This window comes from Protopterus annectens, chromosome 9.part0 (genome assembly GCF_019279795.1).
Source record: "Protopterus annectens isolate FY-2018-M chromosome 9.part0, PAN1.0, whole genome shotgun sequence".
In the NCBI taxonomy this organism is placed as follows: Eukaryota; Metazoa; Chordata; order Ceratodontiformes; family Protopteridae; genus Protopterus; species Protopterus annectens.
Genome location: NC_056743.1, coordinates 1,488,284,865 through 1,488,299,486, shown reverse-complemented (window position 1 = coordinate 1,488,299,486; position 14,622 = coordinate 1,488,284,865). Strand labels below are relative to the sequence as shown.

At 32.0% G+C, this 14,622-nt stretch overlaps 1 protein-coding gene across 9 annotated transcripts in view; it reads left to right on the top strand.

The window, feature by feature from the left end:
• FOXP2 (forkhead box P2) overlaps positions 1–14,622 on the top strand; it is a 756,067-nt gene that overhangs the window by 188,899 nt on the left and 552,546 nt on the right. For 6 of the 9 annotated variants that reach the window (XM_044084429.1, XM_044084433.1, XM_044084432.1 and 3 more), the window contains one exon: positions 7,148–7,325. In XM_044084429.1, coding sequence (XP_043940364.1) covers positions 7,158–7,325 — 168 coding nt within the window. In that variant the 5' untranslated portion in view covers positions 7,148–7,157. Of the gene's footprint in view, positions 1–6,872; positions 7,024–7,147; positions 7,326–11,076; positions 11,137–14,622 lie in introns of those variants that run through there. The other 3 variants (XM_044084430.1, XM_044084434.1, XM_044084436.1) reach the window with 3 other exon arrangements.

Here is a 14,622-nt window from a genome sequence, read left to right as displayed (position 1 = left end):
TCTTAGAAGAATTCATATCATTATAAATGACACCTGTGAAATAAGAGACAACTCACCCAGATCAGGTATAAGTAATATGTTGAAAATGGAGCACTGAAACATAGGCTGGTAGATGTACTTTGTATTTTACTTGGTTTGAGAATTATATTATCACATCTGATATATTGTTACAGTAAGAAGATATCCTATACAGTACCTGAGAATGTGCCACTTGAGGATCACAGTATAATACTGTATGTTAAAGATCACTAAATTCTTCAGTAAAAGGCATGCTAATAGTGTGAAATATGTAACACTTATTTACAATTTTTACGACTATGTACTGAGTTCTACTGTAATCAGGTAAAGCCATAGGTCTATGGCATTTTTCATAAAGCTTGTACAAGCGTTATTAGTTGTCATATATAAATTGCAAGTATATCTTATATTGTACATCATATTTTAATTAGAACTCAGTTATATAAGATGGTAATTAAGTTACAGAGACATAAGTATGCGTTGCAGTGTGAATGCAGTGACTTATTATTCAAAATTATTCACATTATCAAGTCTTAAATACAAGTTAGTTCATATGACTTCTATCAGATAATGTTTAAATCATTACAGATGCCACAGTATCAGAAAAATAAGGGTAATCCTTCTTTGCACAGTATTAACTATGTCTGAAAAGTTAACCAAAAGCAACTAGAATAATGAACTTCCTACTTTTAGCTAAATTATTGATATATGTTGATGAATTTCAGAGAAATGAATACAGCAGCATTAAACTAAAGAAAGAATAAATCAGTTAATCTTGCCTGGGGTTATTTGGTGCATTTTTTTCCTAATATTTTCATAGTCATTAAACTCCATATGTTGCATCTGCGACAGAAGTAAGCTAAGCTCTGTCTGCAAAAGCACCTTCTTACTTAATACTGCGTGGTTTGAAGCAGTATCAGATAAAGTGAGAATTGTAAAAAGTGTTTTGGTAAATGCAAATTGCTCAGTAAGCTGCAGCTTGTAAACCTATAGTGCTGTCTTGTAAAGACTTCTTACATATTTTGAGAGGCTTATTAACAGAAGTTTTGGTGTGTTTCTAAATGTCACTTTCTTCCCAGTAGGGATTATGACTACATACTTCAGTACTGATAATCTGTAATACACTGGTACTATTGCCTGCCTACTTCCATTAAAGTGTGAATGAATACCCTACCTTAACTTGCAGTTCATTCCAAGCAATCCATTGGTCAATTTCCTTTATGTTCTGTACAGATGAACAGACTGATTATCTCATTTAGTTGTCTGAATGTCTGCTGTTGATTGGACTCATGCATATAAGTATTCAGAAGGAATTACACTCTGATGTAATTACTCTGCTTTTTAAATCATACTATCAAGTATCAAATTTTATTCAAGATGACCCTCGTAAAAATATTTATGTGACTATGCATTTTCTTTTCTTCCATGTTCAGCTGTGTCCTTCATTTTTGGCATTTTGATTTATTAGGCAATCTAAAGTGTTAAAGGCTTATGACATACCACAGCAGTATTACAAATGTATTATGCCTGATGTCAAATGATGAATTAATTTCAGTGGAGCACAAAAGTTACTATTATTCAAGGACCTACCTTTCTTAACTTCTATATCTTAGTCAAGTGAAAACAGATAACTGTAAAGGAAAGTAATTGCATTTTAAACTGCATGCAGATCAGCGACTACAATATTCAAAAATCATTTAAGTATGGGTCTACTACCCAGCAAATGTAATTATTTGCACTGGAGAGTTGGCCATTGTCAAGAAGATATCTGACTAAGTTTTTAGCAACTTATGTACCTAAATATGCCCAAAACACTGTGTCTTATTGTACAGTGACTCCAATAAAAAATGAACATCTTTTCATGTACTTTGGAGGCTTTATCTGCACTTTTAATTTGTCTTGTAGTTTTGAAAAGAGTTTCATAGCCCCTGAAATTATGCATACTCCATAGCACAACTGACTATGAATATATTCTAAGCAGCAGTCTGGTTCTAATCTGTACTACATCACAAAGTTTAATGCAACAAAAGTTACATGAATAGACGATGTATTTTTCATTATTCTACACGCTCTTTTAGCAGTTAAATTCTGTTGCATAAACATGTCCACATAAACATTTTGAGAGCTGCATAGTTTCAGAGCTAAATCATATTTTTCATAGCATAGCATAGTTATTACAATGAATATCCTCAAATATCCCAAACTAGGGACACTGAAAGAAAAGGACACAATTTTAAGGAAGCGTTTTTATTATAATTTAAGAAAACGTGCACCTTGTCTGATTTCCTCATTTGCACTGACATTTGACATTTAGTAAGCATTTGCATAGTACTGTTTTAATTGATTATATACCTTTTCATCTAATCATAGACATGTTTTGTCTTATTGTATACATTTTGTATTTGATTTTGAAATTATTGAATGAAGTGGTGTCTCTTGGATTTATAATGTACTATTATATAGGGACACTGTGGATTATTTATCAGGTTTTCAAGCCATAGAATCTTTCCCTTATGTTAGATAAATTGATAAATGTTATTTTTTAATGCAAATGCAAATGTAAAGGCATTTCATTAAAAAATAGTTGTTTATTTACATGTATTATTTATTAAAATAATGTATCACATTATGCAGTAAAAATAAAACAACTGTGGCAACTATAGCTCTCAGTCACATACTAATTTGTATAACAAGTGGTTCCACACACTTTATTCAAGATTATGGCTGCTAGAAACGACATGAATTGTTGGGTGTGTTTAATGCTGGATTATAGCAATTTGAAACATGTCAAACACATGGCTAACGCCTCATGCTTCACTCATTCTTGCGTAAACCTGCATGGCCACCATCTATTATACCCTTGGTAACAACACAGTTCTGCAAGTAAATATTGTTACACTAAGTAACCTTTCAATTCAAGTTGTTTAGGAAGAGAAAATGCAATCTTGAACAGTCAGTTCCAGTGTCAGTCTAATGTTTCAAAAAGGAAGTGGTGTAGAGAATGCACAGCTGAGGAAATCATTCTTGAATTTACTGTTTTTTTAACTGCGCTGTGCTTTATTTCTTACTAAGTTATTGATAAATACAGAAATGTACAGGAATAAAACAAAGTTTGACTGAAGGTAATTGCTGATGAAAGCATTTCAGAAAATGTATAAATCATATTTTTTAGCTTTTTCAAAACATGGTGAAAGAAAATGAGAACATAGCATCTTAGATTCCTCAAAGAAATGATGATTTTTGTGCATAACTCCTAATAATAAAATCACTATTCCTAGTTGTCAGTAATTTTTTTATTTGCTTCATAATCCTAAATATGTTTCCCGATTCTTATAATAATGAGTGGTATAAATATAAGAACCTTGTGTGAAAGTAATTTTAAATATACATTAAGGGTGTTCTGTTTAACACTGTATAAAACCCCTTGCATGCATGCATGTATGTATGTACATATGTTGAGCTGATAGTTTGATTTCTGTTATACCTTTAGTTGAAATACCTAAAAGTTGCTGGTATTTCAAGAAGCCTGGACTCCTGAGTTTTGAATGGTGCATTTCTGTAAATGGTTATAAATATGGCATGTATAACTGCAAAGTTTTGTTCAGTAAGTGTTACAATGCTCACAGTGTATAAGTTCCAAAAACAAAACCTGATCAAATTCTCAGTTTCAAATGCTTAAGGTCATGTTTATGATTACATACATGAACATACCACACATATACACCTGTGCATGCAGACATGTGGGCACATACATGCACATACACACACATGCACACATGCACACATATACATGCATACACATGCAAACACACACGCGCACGCATGCACACACGCACACACGCACACACACACACACACACACACACACACACACACACACACACACACACACAAACACACACAGTTGTACATGTGCACATGTTGAGGTACACACACACCACACACACACACACACAGTTGCACATGTTGAGGTACACACTCACACACTCTGATGGTATATTGTTCTTATTTTGAACATTTCTTTTACAGAGACATAATGGTTCTTTCTGTCATGTGGTGAAATAAATGAATATTTATGTGGTGCACATACAGTCTGCAGATCACATTCACCACTGGTGTACATTAGGGTACCAGGCTATATTTTGTTTTATGTACCGTACCTCCTCTTGCTTGAAGGATTTCAAAAACATTCTACGTTTTAAAGTTTTGGCTTTAAAACCTGTAGTACAGGAATACCTGGCAGACAACAGAAAAGTTGAAAGCATATGTTTCCTGTAAAACAGTCTTACAAATAATTTAATATAGGTTTCCTGTCTTTAAACATTTTAACAAATTCTGTGTATTTAATCTTTTCTGAACTGCATTTTTCTGTTTTTTTTTTTAATATTAAAATTATTGTGTGCTAATTATATGTATGTGTTTTTAGATTTTGAACAGTAGCTTCAGTCTTAGTTAGATTTTCTTCCACAACATTTAAAAGACACTTTCACATAACTGAGTTCCACGCCACTGACATATTTGTTTTAATAAAACACTAAATGTTCAGTATCTGAGTGGGTATTTCTATATAATTGTATAAGCATTTATCAATATCTATAAATCTGTCTATTCTGATAATCTATCATATATGTATTATCTATCATATTATATATCTGAATGATGCATTTTGTAAACCTCTTCTCAAAAAGCAAATATTGCAAAGCTTACACTATACTTTGCATTCTCAAGCATTATAGGCCTGTATCATATTTTCATACAACTAAGAGTAATCGGGCGATTTTCTGTGAATATTTTAAACATAGTGCATGTAAAATTTATGCCTAATTTGAATACTTATTAGCTGCCTAATCCCAGAAAAGAATGCTAGCTTTGTTTTTTACTAAAATTCATTACTACATGTCTGGCTCCTCCAGTGCATTTTCCCCTGAGTTAGTGCTTAGCACAAAGTTTAACAGAGACTTTGTTGACAAACACATCCAGTGCGTATATTGTTTTCTGTAAGTGTTAACAGCTGTCACCCCTTATGTGTTCTGGCTCATACTTGCGTTATTGTATCCTGTTTATTCATGGGAGGAACAGTCTTTTATCAATACTTGTGTTTTGTGAGTTAAAAGGATTACACTATTTACCTTGGGACGTGATGTAGAATTAACTATTACATTTATCATTCTGTTTTTTGAGACAACTTGTCTTACGCTAAAACAACAACAGCAACAAAACTACACTGCACTCTTTTAGTGGTATTTTCTCATGTATGGCTAGCATATACAGTTTATTATAATGGATCATGTACATTTCATTCATATGCCATGAAAGAGATATCCTCATTTGTTTACTGGAACTTGTGGCATTTTCCAGTTGGACTCCTGGACTGCTAAGGACAGGACATAAGTCTGTAACAGTACTTTCCAATGTTGCATGGTACAGTTTGGTAAACTGCAATAATGTATAATGTATTAATTTTTAGTATATGATAAGAATGTGATATAATATGCAATACAAAAAAATGCTGTTTTGTGGCATTCAGACAGTGCCATTTGTATACTTTCCTTGAAATTGATGCATCATTTAAACTATAATGCTAGAAGTATCCCTTTCAGAAATTTAACATGTGACCTTTACTAATCCAGTGTAGTGAGGTGTGGTAAGGTACAGTTTGGTATAAAAATATAGCCTACTCTTAGGTATGATGTGTGACTTAGTGTACAAAATAAACATTATTATTATAAAATACAAATATATTTATTGTTTTCAAGAATAATATTTTCTTCACAGTTTCTGCTTTTAGAAGTTAATACCACATGTGGGCACACACACACATACACACACACACACACACACACACACGCACACACGCAGACACACGCACACACACTCACACACACTTAAGTATATATAGTTTTATGTACTCTATATTCACCGCTTTGGTTGAGGTTGTCTGCTTTATGTCTTTCATACTGTACCAAAATATTAACATCATGTAGAGATGTCATTTTTCCTTTGCCATTAGAACAGATTAGCAACCTGTAAGCACGAATGTTGATTTTTACAGCATTATAAATGCAAAACAAAACACACCTGAAATTGAGGTTTATAAGGTCACATTGATTCTTTATTTACTGCAAGGATTTCTACTGATCTTGGCAGGACACCTCATTGCTATCCTGAAAGTACAGTACATTTATGCAGCAAAAATGATAAAACATTTATTACTGTAGAGAAGGTAATATGCATAATTTATGCTGTTTTTAGCACAATCATTAGTGATATTCTTGATAGATTTTATTTCCAGCTTTCATATCTAATACATGCCTGGAAAATTAATTTTATATCTTTCATTTATTTGCCTATGTTAAAATTGAGTTTTAAGTCATCTTCAAGTGAACAGTTTGACTGCTGCTCATGCATAAGCTTAATTACTTCCTAGGAAGGACAGTATTAAATGTTTTAAATGTCACAAAAATAAATGAATATCAGCCATTTGATTAAAAAAAAACTAGGCAATATCTGACGTGTTTGCAGCAGGAGCTTTTTCTTAAAATGCCTCGGAGGCAAAATTTTATTTAGCCACAAAAAAGAGAAGCCCATTATACTATTTATCACTGGTTGATACCATATGATTTGTAACACCCTTACAAAATTTTAATTTTGTATGATTAGCTGTGCATCATTAAACAACAGCCTTGCATAAGTTATGCTATAAAATTCTGACAGAATCAAGATAGTGAATATTTTAAATAAGCCTGTATAGTCATCCATGGTTGTCAAAGATGGGTACTAGGAAATGCTGTACAATATATGCAATCATGGCTTCATTTAAACTTAGTTGTAAGAAGACAGCAAGCTTTTTTGCACATAGCTCAGACTTCACAAATGCTGTTTGTCGATACCTTATGCATGATTGTAATTTTGGCTTTTCAGATTAACCACAAAGACTGCATAAAGAAAATACAATTTCAGTGATTACAGCCTGAGTGAAAGCTCAGTCTGTTTTGCATTACTTGGGTAAATGAGTGTGTAAAGATTTTTTTTTTTATGTTGCTTATATAATTGGCAGAAAAGGACATGTTGAAAATGGAAGTGTGAAGGTGTAACTTGTGTTAATTGATGCTTCTTAATCATTTTATAGGTATTAAGTCATGATGCAGGAATCTGCGACAGAGACAATAAGCAACAGTTCAATGAATCAAAATGGAATGTGCAGTCTAAGCAGCCAATTAGATGCTGGGAGCAGGGATGGAAGCTCAAGTAGTGACAGCAACGGTGAAGTAACCACAGTAGAACTGCTGCATCTCCAACAACAGCAGGTAAGTTTTTGTTTTCCTTAGCCATTTGCAGAAATAGTAAACAAATAATGCTTATTTGCATAAACAAACAAACTATTGTGTATGTGCATCTTTATGTGAATGCATGACAGGAGGATATACACTGTTACTCAGTTGATTGTCAGTGTTTGTTTTCAATCACCAAAGCATGGCTGTTTACAGTGTTTATAAATGCATTTGTTGCTTCTTTTGCAGCTTGCTAAATTACTGCATTTCCATGAGTTTCATATTATAGAAAAGAAAATTATTTTTAAATAGGTTTGCTACGTTAGATTTGATATAAATTGAGTATGTTTGGTTTGCAGTGTGATAGAATGTTTGAAGAGGTAATACCTGAATTTCCACCAGAGGGCCCCATTACTTGATGCTGTTATTGCCTGCAAAATACAAATGGCCTTAGTTGTGTTTAGCACATAGTAAGATGGAAGTGTGAGAGGTTTTATATGTTCTTACTTGAAGTATATTCCACATCTTTTTAAATTTAATAACTTAGACATATTGATCCTAATCTTAATTCATAACATGCTTTATTTACTGCAGTGTTGACATGGTTTTGTCTTTTTGCAGCATGAGGTCTTTAAAGTCCATTCTTGCCAATTTTATTTGAAAATGCCAGAGTTTTAAACTACTTACTACACTGCTGCATTAAATTATATTTATAAGGCATGTTTCTATCTTCCTTTATGCCACTTTAAATTTCTTTTACTTAAATAAGAATTAAGACAAATATGAACTGCTTAGTAATTCTTTTGTTTACAGTCAGATCATTTACTGTCTTTCTAAGATATGAATTTTCATTGACAATGACCATTGCATTATATCTATGACTAACCAAGTGACAAACATAGTATTAAAATTAGCAACATTTTCTAGTCTGTACGTTTAGTCACATATGCACACGCAACTGAAAAGAATACATTAAAAATTATTATTACCCTTCATGGGACTCTGCATTTTTAAAATCTCTGAGGCCTTTGATTTCTCATGCAAAGCAGATTAATAAAAATATTTCTCTAACAGCTATATTTAAGTATCTTCAATGATGAGTCTGTCTCAGACTGCTTGAAATACAGATATCACTCAGTTGGTATTTTATTTATTCACATAAATGGAATATGTAATTCAGACAATGGATTTGGTCACTGCTGATGTTTGAAAATCTCTTTGTATGTGTATAAAGCAATGCACAAATAAATTGGAAGATAATGCTTAAAAATGTATTTAACATGTTGGTTGGCAATACTGCTGTTGTTATCTTTGCATTAACCGTATCTGAACTAAACTATGCCAGCATTCATTTTCTCCATAATAAATAAAATTGGATACAATAATTTGATTTTCCTACAGCCAGTCTATAGGTGTAATGATGTGATATGGGAAACCAAGAATATAATATAATGTAATATAATATAATACAATACAATATTTATTTGCCCCAATAGTTGAGTGTCATTACAGGCATCTTCAGTCAAGGTAAAAAATCAAGAATAAAATATTAATATAACTCACAATTTATTTATTAACCTAAGACACAATATATCTTATACATATAGTTTTATAAATATATCTAATATTATCACCCATGTATTATCAGCAAGTGTGTAAAATACTTTGCAAGGTGCTCTGTAAAGATTTGTCTTACATTTTGCTGTGTTTTATAAATCTGCAGATATAATGTACATTATAGCCTTGTTGAGTTAACGTGGGTAAAGTACTCATAGTAACACTAGTAATAATAATAATAAAATGAATAATAATAATAATAATAATAATAATTAAAAATGTAGTCTCAAAATCCAGTTTCCCGAAATAGTGAATGTCATGGGACATGTACATATGTACAGCTATAAATAAAGGCTGTAGCCTTTCTATGTCTCTCAGACCAACATAGCATATATGTCTTCTTTGTCACTGCCCTCAGAAATGCTGTTAATGCATCAGGGAAATTATTGCTTGACAGTAACATATTTATACTATTTTCTTAGTCTAGCTATACAATATACTGTGTAAATTCTTACAGTTCAGGTAATCTACCATAAGCCATAGAAGTTAGCTTGAAAATGTATATCTGATTTGTCAATGCACTATAAGACACTAAGAGTAGCAAAGACCACAGAGAATTACAATAAAAAAATCGTTCTGAGTATTAATAATAGACAGGTTCAGAGGGGACATTCTTACAAGTGACAGGCATGTCTTCTATACCGGAATTAGAATGTAGAGCAGCACACCGATACAGTAAAAGTAATGGAACTCAGGAGACACTTACATGCAGGGGTCTGTTCCACTAAACTCGGGCATAATCTGTGATATTCCACAGTGGGTATGCCTCCAACCACAATGTTGTAAAACATATAAACTTCATATTATAATATGGGATGAACCATGATTGCTTTGTAATCTTTATTGATTATGGTCTTTAGGAGACGTTATCTCAGATGTATTTGACTCTTTTAAGAAATTCTGTTTTCTAAGTAGTTACAAACACAAACTTGTATTTGCCAATGGCTTTACTTATCCTATTGATAGAAATGCCTTGTAGTGTAATTAACATCACATTAGAGCTAAATACCTTAACATGGTTATAAACCGGTAAACCGTTATTTAACCAGGTAAGACCTGATGCTTATACTTGCAATATGTGTATTTTTGTTTGCAAATGATTTTACATTATTGTTACTTTATTACAATAAATATATATTTATATGTGCTGAATTTTCAGTCATTTCAGTTTCCTAGGACTGAATATATAGCATGTCATATCTGCAACGATTGACATTTTGCACAAGTTGGGTGTTTTTGCAACATTTTACATATAGTTCTGTTTTCATATATTACTGTAATAAATGTGAGTGATTATTTTATTATCTTTCTCCAGATTAAAGAGCCATTTATTTGACACCTAATTTTGGATGCAGTGCATGATTGCTTTTTAATTAAGAATGAGGAATGCTTGTATTTTAGAATATATTGCATACATCAGGAAACCTTGGCAATTATATGGAATTTACTTAGCCCCATTTTCATACAAACCTTGTTTAAATGACCTTGGTTTGAACTGCTAATTTTACTTATTCTGCCCCATGTTTTTTACAGGGTTTTTGTGCTTTATATTAATATTACAGGGTATGCAATATAGCCAAGGAAGCAGAAACGCATGTCTTAGGTGTAATGGTGCATCCACTACTCTATTGTTATAATGGATACTCACATATGGAGTGTTCATGTCCAACAACCTTTTACCATTTTTACTATTATATTATTTGAAACATTGCCCTAGCTGCTGATAGCAACTGTTCCATTCATTTATGATCAGAATGTTTATATGTATTATTTTCATATGTATCTCTTTAAAATGTTTTAATTGTAGTTATGTGTTTACTTGTGTTATCTTTGATTTGTTTTCAACTCTGCAAGTGTACTTATAAATTAACTTCATTATTCTGCCTGTGGCTAAATCCAGGTAAAAACAAATGACAAACAAATAAACAACATTGCCTAATAAACCAGACAGTGTTTGGCAGAAACTTGATACTTGCTGGACTGGCTGAAAGATAGAATCATTTTTTGACTAATTAACTGCTGTGCACAGGGTAATTGGTAGAGAACTGTGGGAGGAACCAAGGTTGGATCTGGGTGTTTTTCTAGAGAGAGACAGCTGTTCACTTACTGCTAACATAGTTGGAATTAGACGTTGAACTGATGGAGTTGTCTGGTCCAGCATCAGTCTATGCTGCTGTGTATCTTAGAATTTGGGCATCAGAAATTATGCTTCTAGTGACTTGCTTGATAAGTAATCCTTGCTTAATCCGAAGACATTTTAGTGTTGAAAGTTTTCATCTGATTCAATAAAACACTTAGTTTTTTTTTATTGTGTATAATTGTTTGTACCCATAGATACTCAGGCAGGTCTTTAACTTGAGCAATTTATTTTAATGTTTTTCTTTTTTTTTCGTAGATGAGGTGTTCCTAATGTATTCTGTAAAGAATTTTTTTTATCTTGAGTGTATTGCCTTTTTCTGTTTGTGAAAACAGCATGCAGTTGTGCTATTTTTAATAGGAGGAACTCATTTAATGCTCCAGTATTGTATTTTGGAAACTGGCAGTGATACATTTTCTTTTCTTTTTCTATGTAGATGATTTCATTTAATCTTGTTATAATGACAGACTTTCTCAAATATATTGCATTTATTATGATCTGTAATAAAGAAGTAACTTGCATATTTCAGAGATTCATTTTTAAATGACTGCATAGAATGAATTATAGGGCATTAGTGCATGAATTCTTTCCATATATTAACAAATGCAAAATTAATTTCTTGGGTCATAGTGGTCAAAATTGTTGCTAAAAATGTGATTACCATACAAGGTAGACTTGAGCTTGCATTTTAAGTGTTCATTAAGATCATTCGAACAAGTAGGATATTTTCAAATATTTTCTGCGAGTTTATTGCCATGGCAATATTATCATGGAACTGTGTTTAAAGTGTGTCATTTATATTGCGTATGTGCTCTTTATGAAAGTATTTGTTACACATTGAACAATGTGTTGTTTACTTTACTTTCTGTTCACTATATATGAGTGGTTAAAACAATAAACAACTTTATTATAGTGCCCTCATGAGTGCTAATTCTGCTTGGATATTGCCTATCCTAATACTACTTGCAGACTGCATCAAACCCATTTGCGTTATTCTTATGGGTTATAGCATCCAAATTGTATCATTTGCCTACTCATGTTTATGTGCATGCATAAATATGTACAATAGAAATGTATACATTATTTTAATTTGTAAGAACATATGAAAATGAAAATAAATCCAATGGTCATTAATTGGTCACTTGCAGTCATATGATGATTCATATTACAATCTGATAGAAAGATTCTCATATAGTGTAAATTTCAGTGGTATCATAACATAATGCCAGAATAGCACTGCACTGTGTTTATAACAGCCTTATAGGGTAATAACTTTTCTCTGGTGTTCACCCATATATTAATTGCCAGGCATGCTATGTTATTTCTTAGTATATGAAATCATAATGATCCTATTTAGTATTACATATTGTCTAGTTTAGACAAATTGTTTTATTATTGTCAAGTAAAGGTACTCTGTTTTATCTCCTTCTGGAATTTTATAGCGCTAGCATGTTTGCAGTAATGCCAATTTTTGAGTATTTTATTTAGAAACAAATGTATTGCTTACTTCAGATTAGGGCATTTATTTTATTAAGAAAATATTATTTTAACACATATTTATAATATTACCCAAACAGGTAAATTTTGAAGTGTTATGGCAATGTGAACCTGTAGTTTAAATAAACCAAGAATTACTATATTAGACAAAGTAGACCTGGGTGTGTTTCTCATGGCTTCAACTTGCATCTTCTCTGAATATGTTCAAGTTAATTAGCTTCCCCAGGGCTTCTAGGTCATCAATGAAAACATGACATGCTTTGTGTCTGTCAGATCTTACTTCATTATCAAAGCATAAAAAGCAGAATCCACCAAAAATCATGGACTGTAATTTGATAAAATTAACATTTCAACTGATTATTCAAGAAGCTGCGGTTTAAACACCAGGGTCCAAAATTTGTTATACACTGCAGTATATGCTGTTTTTATTTTAAGTACATACCTGAAAACAGTGTTTCTCCTTTGCTTTAAGCTGTTTTGAGAATTTTATGACCAGTTTTGTGAGATAGTTGGAAATACATTTAAGGAGCTACATACATACTGGTAATTACACATGCAGTCACACATATTAATTCTAAATAACTGGTAGACGTCTGTGTTTTTGATTAACAAAAATAGAGAAAAAGATAGATAAAATTATATAAAAATAATACACACACACACACACTCATGTATATATATACATATATATATATATATATATATATATATATATATATATATATATATATATATTATGTTAAGAAAGCATGATACATGAAAACCTGGGGCTGGAAGACTGACAGTACTATACACTGAAGTATTTTACATTTACAATTTTTCCTTTAGAACTAAAAATTAGACTAACATAATTTTGCTTTAACTTAAGTCAGACATCTAATAATGCACTTCATTATTACATTTTTCCATGCATGTTTTTTTTTTTAATTTACAGAAAGGATTTAAATCTATTTACTGTGAAGCACAGAGTATCTGCAGCGTGTTCTGAAGTTCTTTTCACTCTAGGTACAAGTGGTAGCATATTCATTGTGCCTGTCTTGCATGAAAGCATTTACTGAAGAAATATGACAAGAACATGTTCAGCTAATGAGGTCGAATGGTTGTTACATTAAATTTAGGCGGTGTTTTCTATTAGGTTTTATTTATCTGTATTTGCATTCAGTCCATTCACATTTGTTATCTCTCACCCAATGCCAGAGATGGGGTTCCTTTTCTCATTTCGCAGCCAATTGTTACTGCACGCTGACTCTGTAAGTTGCTGGTGAATGTAAAAGTGACTGCAATTAACCTGACTTTGTTGCTTGAGGAGAATTTGAGATGAGAAATCTGACAGCAAATGACAGGCATTTTTCTGGGTTTAGCATAGAAGAAAGTCTAAGTAACATTGCAAAGAGAGGCATTAGGGAGCAGGTACCTGCAAATTAAGTGGCTGACACTGTCTATTGAGAATTTCGATAGTAGCGGCTGGAATTCTTATGTTAAGTTCACATTATTTTATATTCATAGTGAGGTTCCTTTTGAGTATTTCCTTTGTGACTGTGCATGATCTCATTTCTTACATTTTGTATTTTTTTTCTTTCAGCTGATAGTTGAGGACCCCGATTTTATTATATTTCATTTTTACAGTTGCATCTTTAAAGTTTTTAGGCTTTGGCATTCATGACTTCTTCTTTAATGAGAATGCAGTTTACCTGAGAAATAATGTTAAATATAAGTCCAGGATTCACCAGTCTCTGTTTTCATGGAGTTTCTATTATATATATACATTGTAATAGGCTTATTGGCTTTATTCCTTGCTTTCATTATATCATATTCTGTTATGCAAGAACAAAGGATATTTCTGTACTTTGGTATGTAAACAAAGTCATGATCTAGTTGAGGTGAAAGAACTTAGAGCTTGGAAAGGAGATTTCTGCCTCCAGTTTTTTTTTTAGGTGTATTTTTCTGAATATATTTTTATCTAACCCCATTACTGTAATTTTCTATTTAACAACTGAAAAAGAATCTTCAGCCGTATACATTTTTCTTGCCTTCTTTTCTTACCTCAGTAATAATCATCCTGCAAACTCCATTTAGCACACA